Raw genomic sequence first — 11,734 nt, forward strand, 5'->3', positions numbered from 1 at the left:
CGTCACGCCCACGTGACGGCCAACACGCCTTGAATCTAGGATCGAGGTGTGTCAGTTTGGTATCAGAGCTTAGGTTTGCAGTCCTGTATAATTATTGCCCTAATGATCTTTCGATGTCTTCTGTCATAATTATGCCGCCTCGTAGGGAATCACGTCATACTTCTGAACCTAATTTCCCTGATATAACCCAATTAGGGGAAGCGATTGCCCATGCCTTTCAGAATGCAATCCGTCCTCATCTTCCTCAGAGAATACCCCTGGAGACTATGTATAATCTAAAATTAGACCGCTTCATGGGTAATGAGGGTCACGAAGGGGCAGAAAAGTTGTTAGACCATATTGAGAAGACTTTTCAGGTGATGCAGAGTCAAGGGAATCTTCCTACTAATAGATGGGTTGAGACCACTACTTGGTTTTTAGGGTGAGAGCCAGCAGCTTGGTGGGTAAATCAAACTCAGTTTATGTCACCTGAGATGGCATTGGATTGGGAGGTATTCAAAGAGAATTTTAAGAAAAGATTTGTTCCTCTGGAGTACATTGATCGTAAGAAGCAGGAGTTCACTCAATTGAAGCAAAAGAATATGTCGGCGCATGAGTATTACAGGAAGTTTATAGACTTATCTCGCTATGATCCTGATACAACTGGTAATCAGGTAGAGATGCTTCGCCGTTTTATGTAGGGAACTAAGAGGAAATGGCGGACGTTTGCTAGTGCGATTCCTTGCACCACATACCATGAGTTTTTTGAGATTTTGGTTCAGATGGAGGATTCTGAAAATCTGCATAGTGATAGTGAGGAAGATGAAGATAAGAATGATAATCAGAAGAAAGATGACAGGGGTAAAGGTATCTCCACTCAGGGACCCCGTAAGACACATAATTTCAAGAAAAGTGGAGCGAGCTCGAGTTCTTCCAACGGAGGATTTAGTGTCACAGGCCCAAGGAGAGGTGGAAGATTTGCTGGTGGACCTAGGTTTCAGAGACAGAGAGATTTTGGTGGTGCTTGTGGTTCTGGTGCTCCGTTGTGCCGCCGTTGTAATTTCAAACATCATGGAGAGTGTAGGAGAAGTGGTGGTGGTTGCTACACTTGTGGACAGATGGGACATAGGGCTGCTCAGTGTCCCCATAGTCAGTAGAGATCTCAGCAGTTTACTATGCCACCTCCAGCACCGATTCAACAGAACTTTGGATCAGGCAGTTATGGTCAGACGGGTCGTGGTGGTGCTTACCACTATCAGGGGGATGCTGCTCCCTATGCTTCCAGACAGTATCAGTATTCCCAGGATCTTTATTTTCAGACTGGGTATTCCCAAGATCTTGGAGGTTATACTTCATATCCTTCCATGCCAGCTAGCGGATCCCAGTGGTATCAAGAAGGTCAGCCTCGACAGGGAGAGGTTGCTGCTAGCAGTGCAGGACCATCTAGGCAGTCTAACCAGTCAGGACATGGACGTACTTCTCAGGGGCGAGGTAACCAAGGTAACAAAAGTCATGGTGGACGACAGCAAGCTCAGGGACATGTTAATCACATATCACTGCAAGATACTCAGAATCATCCAGACTTGATTATGGGTACGTTAAATATTCTTGGTCATTTTGCTAGAGTCTTGATTGATTGTGGTGTTACCCATTCTATGATTTCTCATACATTTGCTTAAATGACACAACCTCACCCTTCACCTCTAGGATTTGATTTAGAGTTTGCTATGCCTAGATGGGACAAATGTTATGTTGATAGTGTTTATCCAAGGTGTCCAGTGATGGTAGATGGTGTAGTTATGCCAGCTAATCTTATCCCGTTAGATATTGTGGATTTTGATGTGATTTTAAGGGCAGATTGGTTGCATTATAATCGTGCCCATTTAGATTGTTACGGGAAATCAGTTACTTTTCATCGTCCTGGACTACCAGAGGTTACTTTTGTGGGTGAAAGAAGTGGGGTGATACATAGTGTTATTTCTGCCATGAGAGCAAAGAAGTTGTTATCAAAAGGTTGTCAAGGATACTTAGCACATGTGGTGTTAAATGATGTTGTTCCTAATAGTGTGGAGGAAGTTGGAGTAGTCAGGCACTATCCTGATGTATTCCCAGATGATTTGCCTGGATTGCCGCCAGACAGAGATGTGGAGTCTTTTATTGATTTGCTTCCAGGTACGGATCCTATATCTTTGACTCCATATAGGATGGCTCCAGTTGAACTGAGAGAGTTGAAAATTCAGTTACAGGAATTAACTGATAAAGGTTTCATTCAACCTAGTACTTCATCTTGGGAAGCTCCAGTGTTATTTGTAAGAAAGAAAGATGGAACTTTGAGATTCTGTATTGATTACAGGCAATTGAATCGGGTAACGATTAAAAACTGTTATCCATTGCCTCGTATCGATGATTTATTTGATCAACTTAAAGGTGTGTGTGTGTTCTCTAAGATTGATTTGAGATCTAGCTATTATCAGTTGAGGATTAAAGATGAAGATGTACCTAAAACAGCTTTCAGGACCCGTTATGGACATTATGAGTTTTTGGTGATGCCATTTAGATTGACTAATGCACCTGCAGCTTTCACGAGGCTAATGAATGAAGTATTCCAGCAATATCTGGATAGGTTTGTCATTGTTTTTATCGATGATATTCTGGTATACTCTAGGTCAAAAGCATATCATATTTGACATCTTAACTTGGTATTAAAGAAATTGAGGGAGCATCAGTTGTATGCCAAGTTTACCAAATGCCAGTTTTGGTTGAATCAAGTGGCATTTTTGGGACATGTAGTATCGGCACAAGGAACTCAAGTAGATCCTCAAAATATTGCAGCAGTGGAGAATTGGGAACAGCCACGAACCGTGACTGAGGTGCGGAGTTTTCTTGGTCTAGCAGGTTATTATTGACGGTTTGTTCAAGATTTTTCTATGATTGCTTTACCATTAACGAAGTTAGCCAGGAAGGATGTTAAGTTCGAGTGGGACGAGAATTGTGAGCAAAGTTTCCAGCAACTGAAATATTGCCTCACTCATGCTCCAGTATTGGTACTTCCTGATGATAGCGGTAACTTTGAGATTTACAGTGATGCTTCCTTGAATGGTTTGGGATGTGTCTTGATGCAGCATAATAGAGTGATCGCCTATGCTTCTTGACAGTTGAAGATTCATGAAAGGAATTATCCTACTCACGATCTTGAGTTGGCAGCCATTGTCTTTGCTTTGAAGATTTGGAGGCATTATCTCTATGGTGAGAAGTCTAAGATCTTCACAGATCATAAGAGTCTTCAGTATCTTTTTACTCAGCATGGTCTTAATCTTCGTCAGCGAAAGTGGATGGAGTTACTAAGTGATTATGACTGCACTATTGAGTATCATCTGGGTTGTGCAAATGTGATAGCTGATGCACTGAGTAGGAATCCTCAAGGTCGACTCAATGCTTTGTATGCTTGTCGTGTTCCTCTTCTTGCAGATTTGAGAGCTACTGGAGTAAAGTTAGAGTTAGAAGAACAAAGAGAATCTTTTCTTGCTAATTTCCAAGCTAGGACAGTTTTAGTCGATCGTGTACTTGAAGCTCAGATGGTGGATGAAGAGATCCAGGAAATGATCCAACTAAGAAATGAAGGGAAAAAGAAAGACCTCAGAATTCGTTAATCAGATGGCATGCTTATGCAAGAGAACATAATGTATGTGCCAAATAATAAAGAATTAAAGAAAGAAATTTTGAATGAAGCACATTGTTCAGCTTATGCAATGCATCCAGGAGGAACTAAGATGTATCATACCATTCGACCATTTTATTATTGGCCGGGTATGAAAAGGGAAATTGCAGAATATGTAAGTAGGTGTATTGTTTGCCAGCAAGTCAAAGCTGAAAAAAAAGAAACCTTTTGGGCGGATGCTACCACTTCCAGTTCCTCAGTGGAAATGGGAAAATATAACTATGGATTTTGTGTATAAACTTCCTCGTACACAGAATGGATTTGATGGCGTTTTGGTGGTTGTAGATCGGCTTACCAAGTCAGCACACTTCATTCCAGTGAGGGAAAAGTATCCCCTGAATAAATTGGCTAAGTTGTTCATCACGAAGATCGTGAAGTATCATGGAGTTCCAGTGAATATTATTTCTGATCGAGATCCAAGATTTACTTCTAAGTTTTGGATAGCTTTTCAGGAAGCTCTTGGTACGAAACTGCTTTACAGCACTGCTTATCATCCTCAAACAGATGGACAATCAGAGAGAACTATTCAGACGTTAGAGGATATGCTGAGATCTTCAGTGTTATAGTTTGGTGATTCTTGGCATGATCGCCTAGACTTGATGGAATTTGCCTATAATAATAGTTTTCATTCGAGCATTGGTATGTCACCATTTGAGGCACTTTATGGTAGAGCTTGTCGTACGCCATTGTGTTGGTCAGAGGTTGGCGAAAGAGTGCTAGAGGGCCCAGATATTGTGGATGAGACTACTCAAAATGTTCAGGTGATTAAGTCTAACCTGAAGGCAGCCCAGGATCAACAAAAGAGTTTAGCAGGTAGACTTGCTACTGATCAAGTATATGATGTGGGTAATTTGGTATTCTTGAAATTGTCACCTTGGAGAGGTGTAGTACGGTTTGGAAAGAAAGGCAAGCTAAGTCCTAGGTACATAGGACCTTATGAGATCACTGAAAGGATTGGTGAAGTTGCTTACAGATTGGAGTTGTCTCTGGAGTTATCTACGGTACATAATGTGTTTCATGTCTCGATGCTTCGACATTATGTTTCAGATCCTTCACATGTGATTCCTCTTCAACCTTTGGAGATTAATCCGGATTTGACGTATGATGAGGAACCAGTGACTATCTTAGATTGGAAAGACAAGGTTCTAAGGAATAAGACAGTGAGCTTGGTAAAAGTATTGTGGAGGAACCACTCAGTGGAAGAAGCTACTTGGGAGACGGAAGATCGAATGAGAGAGATGTATCGAAGGTTATTTTATGAATATTAGTGGATTGAGTGTTGTATGAATTTCGAGGACGAAATTCTATAAGGAGGGGAGATTGTCACAGCCCATCCCGGAATTTATTTATCGTGGATGTGAAATGACAGAATTACCCTCATTGGTTACTAAGGTACGTGTGACATGCTATTTGAATAAATGCATGCTCTCCTAATTTCTTGGAAAATAAATTATGGGGATTGAAATTGTATGTAATTGTGTGGTTAGGGACTTAGGAGGACATCCACACACATAAAGCAAACTTCTCTCTCTCTCCTATCTCGTGTCTCTCTCTTCCCTCTCAGTTCACTCTCTCTTTCTTCCTCTCGAAATCGTACGGACAAGGCACCAAATCCCTCAAATCTCCACGGATCGACGCCAAAAAGGTGAGTTTCTTCATCCTTACAACCTCCTGAGTTAAATGGTACCATTTTTGGAACTGGAAGCCTTCGATATCATCGTGAAACCATAACCCCTAAAATGTACATTGTTCATGCACACGTGAAATGTTGATTTTCAAGGAATTTCAAGCTCACAGTGAGCTTAATGAGGTCCCAAGGAAGCTCGGAGTACTTAGTTTGAAGGTTTTGGATGTCGGGATCATAGGGTTCGAACTTGGCCGGTTTTCTTGGAGTTTCTCTGGTGAGATTTCTAATTTTTAGAACCTTAAACTAGTACAATGTGATTCTTCATGCTTAGGGCTTCATTTTGATATAAAATTCGTAAGAAATGGTTGAGAAATGACGGAGAACAAGGAGATTGAAAAATCTCTAGTTTTCCGGCACCGGCGAAACCAGTCTGACGATTGGAGGAAGAAGATGACGCGCATGGGGGCGCGTGCAGCATTGGAAAATTTTTCTGAAAATACCTCGACGTTCGTGACGTCGAGTAGGTCACTATGATATATTCATATACCCAATTTGAGCATCGTATGAGAAGTTATTACGTATTGTCAGTTATGTGCTTTAAATAACGTTTTTATAGTTGTTTCGCATATAGGTGAGACCTATCCCGAGGACGAGCGCATTCAAGGGCGTCATGGGGGTTACGACCCTTCAACATACCAGTAAGTGGGCAGCTATTTCTGTATTTACCTATATACTATTGATTTTTTCCCAGAAATTCAATTTAAATAAAAGTATGTATTAAAATGCCATGCATGCATATTCTGTGAAATATATGAATTAGTATTTGATGCATATATGTGAATTGGTGTTGTGGACGCATAGGGGAGTATCAGGTGAGTTTTATGTTATTCATATGGTTTGTTGATGATGTGAATTGCGTTGAGAGCTCATAACCTGCATCCCTGGTGTTAGTGCTTATATTATTCACCCCGCACCACATGCTCACCTTGGATCTAAGTAGGTGCATGTCGTACAGACCATTAAAGGGTTCCAACATGTCGTACAGACCACGAGAGGTGGTTCCGACTTGTAGGTGATTTTAGATTATTATACAGTTGTTGATGAGAGAAGCACTAGAGCGTATTCTTACACCATTCTTGTCGTACAGACTACTTCAGGTAGTTCCGATTTATGTGCAGAGTAGCGCCGTACAGGTCACTACGGTGACTCCGGTTGGATTGGATATTGAGCTATAGAACTAACTGTACAGGACCAACTGCAGGGTCTCCGGTTGATTCATTATTTCACCTGTTATAATGTTGCACCCTTATTTTGTTATTGACGCTTATTGCATGGCATACTTTTTGGTTTTTGATAAAGATTGGTGATTTGAGATATTTGAATAATTATATGCATATTATGTTATTTTATGGGAAAGTATACAGGTTTTACAGCGAGGGGTTAGAAATGTTATTAAATGAAGTATTTTCAAAAAGCTTTGTTTTACTGACCCACTCAATTTTGTTTTGCGTCCCTCCAGGTTCTAATTAGCGGTGTTGGTGGCCCACGAGGATTTCCACGGCGTACTGACAGACTATATAAATGTAGGACTCACCTGCGGGTGTTGTAATTTTGGTTATAGTCCTACTTGACTGCACCTAGTACTTATGCTCTGAATATGTGTGTTTCACATTTAAACTCACTCTAGAATGCTAGTTGATTATTATTGTTAGTGGTTGGTTTTTATTCCTTCATAATTCTTTTATCTTTTGCTTCCACGTTGCACTTTTGGTTACGTCACGCCCACATGACGGCCAACACGCCTTGATTCTAGGATCGGGGTGTGTCAATACATGTATACATATTTTTATATTTATTTATGTAAATGCCAAATGATCAATACAGTTTGAGTATGGTTCCACTTCAGGTTATACGCTAAATACTGGCTTGCAAAGAGGTTAGACATTCAAATCTTATAAATTAATAAATGAAGACATAAGAAGTATATGTTCAAGTTTATCAATTGTCTTTGTTCATATACTGATGACAAAATATCAAACATCATAAATCATGTTTCTCCTTGGAATATATCCTATCCTACTGTTATCGTTCATACATACATACATACATACATACATACATACATACACATATATATATATATATATATTAAGTTTGAGCTCTGATTTATAAAATGAGCTGAGCTGAGTGGAGGCAACCGTAGCTCGAGCTCGTCTAACACAAAAATCAATACACAAATTCAGAAATAGGCACTTACAAAAGGAAACAACAAAAGAAGATGGAGAAACCAAAACAAAAGGGAAAACATACCAGACGATGTGTCCCCGTCATCCGAAATTCCAGAAAAGAAGGATGACTCATTGCCGAGGAGACAAAGCCATCGTCCCTTGGCTGGCCTGTAAGCTGTTCAAAAATAAACAAATCGTTATTTTCCTTGGTTTTCTGTTTCTTAAAAAAAGAAAATAACAAATCCGAAATTTTGAATAAAAAACAAAGGGCAAATACCATTTACAGAGGAGTCTTGTTGGTTCTTTTGGTTAGGGCTTGGAATTTGGTGGGATTTGGACCTTTGTGTCATCATTCATTTTGGTAAACCCTTTCGTCTCATTATTTCATCATATTCCGCTTCCACTGTTAGATACACATTACACGTGCATAGATATATACAGAGTGAGTTTAATTAGTTGTAAAGTCAATCAAATTCGGGATGGATAATCACAAACCCTAGAAGAAAATAAAACCCTAGAAAATCAAAATCAAAATCAAAATCTTAATCCTACAGATACATACCAGCCTTGATAGCATTATAGTGGGACTCGAGAACGTAATAAAGTTTTCCACAAGAGTACAACTCCTCCGGTGGCGGTGGGACCAGGATCAGCTTCCCGTCTTCATCCTCAATAAAGTTTGGTTTCTTTAGCGGGCGCTCCGTCTCCATCCTACATTGTCCATCCATGGCTCTGCAATCTGGAGAGAGAGAGAATGATAGCAAGCCTGCGGCCTGCTAGGTTTAGAAGATGTTCTTCCTTCAGGTTTGCATTATTTGCGAGGCAAGTAAGCTTACTAGGTTTATTATAAATAAATACACACAAGGGATAGGATACGTCATCACAAAAGTTACCCACCTCTCTCATTTCTTTCTGCCGCCGCACATTCTCTCCCCCTTAAATAAAAAGAAAATTAATGATAAGGATTTGAAAAATTTAAATGTTAATTAAAAACCAGGTAATAACTTTATTTAATGGTTAGGAAAAAATCCAGTGCTAAACCAATCCAATTAAAATGACCCAAACAATGAATTTTCAATTTTACCCCTAATAGCTAGTTAACGTCCGTTTAACATCTCTTTGTTATTGGTTGCCTCCATAACCTCAAATCCTTCATCTCCGTCCATCCCAACTCTTTTCCTCTCTCTCCTATCTTCTTGCTTTGTGCTGTCCAGCATCTCCACCAACTCGAACCAGAAAAAGCAAACGATTCAAAATCCAAACCCAAACCAAATTGTTCTATCCAAACGGGCCCGAATAAAATTATATGATTACCTTCTTGATGAATTGGTGGGTGGGGTCTTGGAGTCCAAGACAGAGAGTTTCATGTATTTAAAATCTCTCTCTGCTGTATCGTCGGCCACCAGGCTTGCGAGTAGAAGGCTCTCTTCGTCCCAACCGGTCATGGCGGCCACGGATTTGAATATGGGGCTGAATATAATAGAATCGCCGCTGGTGACTCTGATTTCGGCTTCGACTGGGTCTGATTCTCTAAGCTGGTTTTCCGGACTCTGTTTTTGGCTCTTCTTCTTTCCTCGCCATTTTTGGTTTTCCGTCTGTAATAAATAAAGAAAATCGATTGTAAAACAAATATATTTTTGGTTTTCCGTCTGTTTTTGGCTCTTCTCAGCGGGTTGATTTCCATTTTCATTAACGTTCCCATGACCTTCTCCAATCTCAATAGAAGTATTGTCTTTTTAGTTGTCATCAGAAGAAGCTTTCACCTTTCTGTTACTTTTCAATTCTCAATCACTTGACTTGGCCTTTCTAGCAAGTTTTCTGGATTTATTCCTGGATGCAGAGGCTTTTTGGTTATCATCTGTAGGAAGATTTGTAGGAGACAATTCAGTAGGAGTATCCCTATTTGCTTGCTTCTGTATTTCTGATACCTACTCAAGCATTGTCTTTTGCATGGAGACCATCTTTTGTTTTTTGACCTTTTGATGCTGCAGACTCCTTTTAGTTCCTTCACATCTTCTAATGCTTATTTGTTGAACTCTATCGTTTTCATCGTCTGCGACCTGCATTTCAGTTTCTTTAGATTTTTCATGCAAAATTGGAGGACTAGACAATATTAATTTTTAGAAGGGAGCATTACATATGAGGTAAAAATGAGCTGATACCTGCATCTTAGAAGGACATGGGAAGAGTTCGGGTGAGCAAGCTCTTTGTGTCCATTCGAACATCTCACTATCAAATAAGTCTGCAGCATTAGAAGATGTGTCGTGCACTTCTCCCTACATAATTAAGATAACTTTATGGCATCATATAAGAAATAATATACAGTTTTTGAATTGCCTTGATGAGCGAAATGATATAAACTTGAAAGCTTAGTGGAAATATATGGAAAGTTTTCTTGAAATTACACCAAATAATTTTTGTGCCTGTGAGCAACTAAACTAAACAACCCCTAGTTTAGTTTGCAAAGGTGAATCAAGAAATAGACAATGCAATCCGTTTGTCTATTTTCTAATTCTAAACATGGCACCAGTACAAACCTCTCATTTAGTACCTTTCAAAAAGTATATTCTTTTCATCCACAATTTCACTTCATAAAATAAGTATCGAAATTATTGTGATACTTGACTATCTTGTGTTTGTGCATACATTTATATACATAAAGGATCTCTAATCTAATACGCGAAATCATATCAACTATGGGGTAATTGGTTGGAGGTCAGGTGCGTACGAGGAGCCGTAGTTCAAGCTTAAGCTCCTCCGTTGCCAAGAAGAGAAAATGGCTTTGGTTGGAGAGGTGGGGCTTTGCTCTCCAATTTGATCCTGATGTGCGACAATATTGCCTCTGGAGATTTCATGGACTTCAATTTGGGGAGTTTTGTGTCTCACTAATTTTGAAGTAAGCTGAGCTATATAATAATGTCAACCAAAGCCGTAGTTTTGATGTGTATTACTTTAATTAATTGGGACGGACAAAAAGTCGAGGGATTTCTATTAGAGAAATTTGTCGTACCTTTGTGAATGAAAATTATGGATTTGTGTATGAAAATTATGTGTTGTATTAGTAGGTGCCTCGAAATTGTATTTTTGTTTCATGCATATTAAAAGTAGTTAGTGTTTAATTTAAGAAATAGTAGCGAGTTCTTGTTTAGTTTTAAAAAAAAAATCAGCATTCACTTTAAGAAATAGTGACAGTTTAAGAAATAGTGATAGTATTCGTGTTCAGTTTAATAAATAGTCAAGGTTCAATTTAAGAAATAGTGATAGTATCAGTGTTCAGTTTAAGAAATAGTGATAGTATTCGTGTTCAATTTAATAAATAGTCAGTGTTCAATTTAAGAAATAGTGATAGTATCAGCATTCAGATTAAGAAATAGTTAGTGTTCAGTTTAAGAAATAGTGATATCATCAATGTTCAGTTTAAGAAATAGTGATAGTATTCGTGTTCAGTTTAATAAATAGTCAGTGTTCAATTTAAGAAATAGTGATAGTATCAGCATTCAGATTAAGAAATCAATAGTATTCAGTTTAAGAAATAGTTAGTGTAAGTTTAAGAAATAATGATATTACTAGTGTTAAGTTTAAGAAATAGTGATAGCACCCGTGTTCAGTTTAAGAAGCAATTAGTGTTCAGTTTACGAAATAGTGATATTACATGTGTCAGTTAAAGAAATAGTCAGTGTTAAGTTGAAGAAATAGTGATAATACCCGTGTCAGTTTAAGAAATAATGTTAATAACTGTGTTGAATTTAAGAAATAGTTAGTGTTCAGTTTACGAAATAGTGATTGTACTATTGTCAATTTAAGAAATAGTCATTGTTAAGTTTAAAAAATAGTGTTAGTAACCGTATTCAATTTAAGAAATAGTCAATGTTCAATTTATGAAATAGTGCTAGTAACCGTGTTAATTTAAGAAATGGTCAGTGTTAAGTTTAAAAAAATAGTATTAGTAAAAGTGTTCAGTTTAAGAAATAGTGTTAGTAACCGTATTCAGTTTAAAAAATAGCAATAGTGCCCCTGTTCAGTTTAAGAAATAGTGATAGTGCTCGTTTTCTGTTTAAGAAATAGTCAGTGTTAAGTTTACGAAATAATGATAATACCAGTATTCAGTTCAAGAAATATTGCCTCTGGAGAGTTCATGGACTTCAATTTGGGGAGTTTTGTGTCTCACTAATTTTGAAGTAA

The 11,734-nt window shown here is 38.5% G+C and overlaps 1 protein-coding gene and 2 long non-coding RNA genes across 3 annotated transcripts; 1 reads left to right on the forward strand and 2 right to left on the reverse strand.

Annotated features, from left to right (window-relative positions):
• The first annotated feature begins 473 nt into the window (after positions 1-473).
• LOC139191371 (cold shock domain-containing protein 4-like) lies at positions 474-1,136 on the forward strand. The gene is made up of 2 exons (XM_070812165.1): positions 474-653; positions 762-1,136. The coding sequence occupies exons 1-2, from the start codon at positions 474-476 to the stop codon at positions 1,134-1,136; spliced, it is 555 nt and encodes a 184-aa protein (XP_070668266.1).
• A 6,346-nt stretch (positions 1,137-7,482) lies between these two features.
• Positions 7,483-8,497, reverse strand: LOC139190463 (uncharacterized). The gene is made up of 5 exons (XR_011574697.1): positions 8,450-8,497; positions 8,115-8,318; positions 7,830-7,955; positions 7,635-7,727; positions 7,483-7,538 (listed from the first exon to the last, which is right to left on the reverse strand). It is a non-coding gene; the product is annotated as an uncharacterized lncRNA (long non-coding RNA).
• A 248-nt stretch (positions 8,498-8,745) lies between these two features.
• Positions 8,746-9,726, reverse strand: LOC139190466 (uncharacterized). The gene is made up of 2 exons (XR_011574701.1): positions 8,867-9,726; positions 8,746-8,778 (listed from the first exon to the last, which is right to left on the reverse strand). It is a non-coding gene; the product is annotated as an uncharacterized lncRNA (long non-coding RNA).
• Between the last annotated feature and the right edge of the window lie 2,008 nt (positions 9,727-11,734).

The sequence above is a fragment of the Malus domestica genome, chromosome 02, assembly GCF_042453785.1.
Source record: "Malus domestica chromosome 02, GDT2T_hap1".
Lineage (NCBI taxonomy): Eukaryota > Viridiplantae > Streptophyta > Magnoliopsida > Rosales > Rosaceae > Malus > Malus domestica.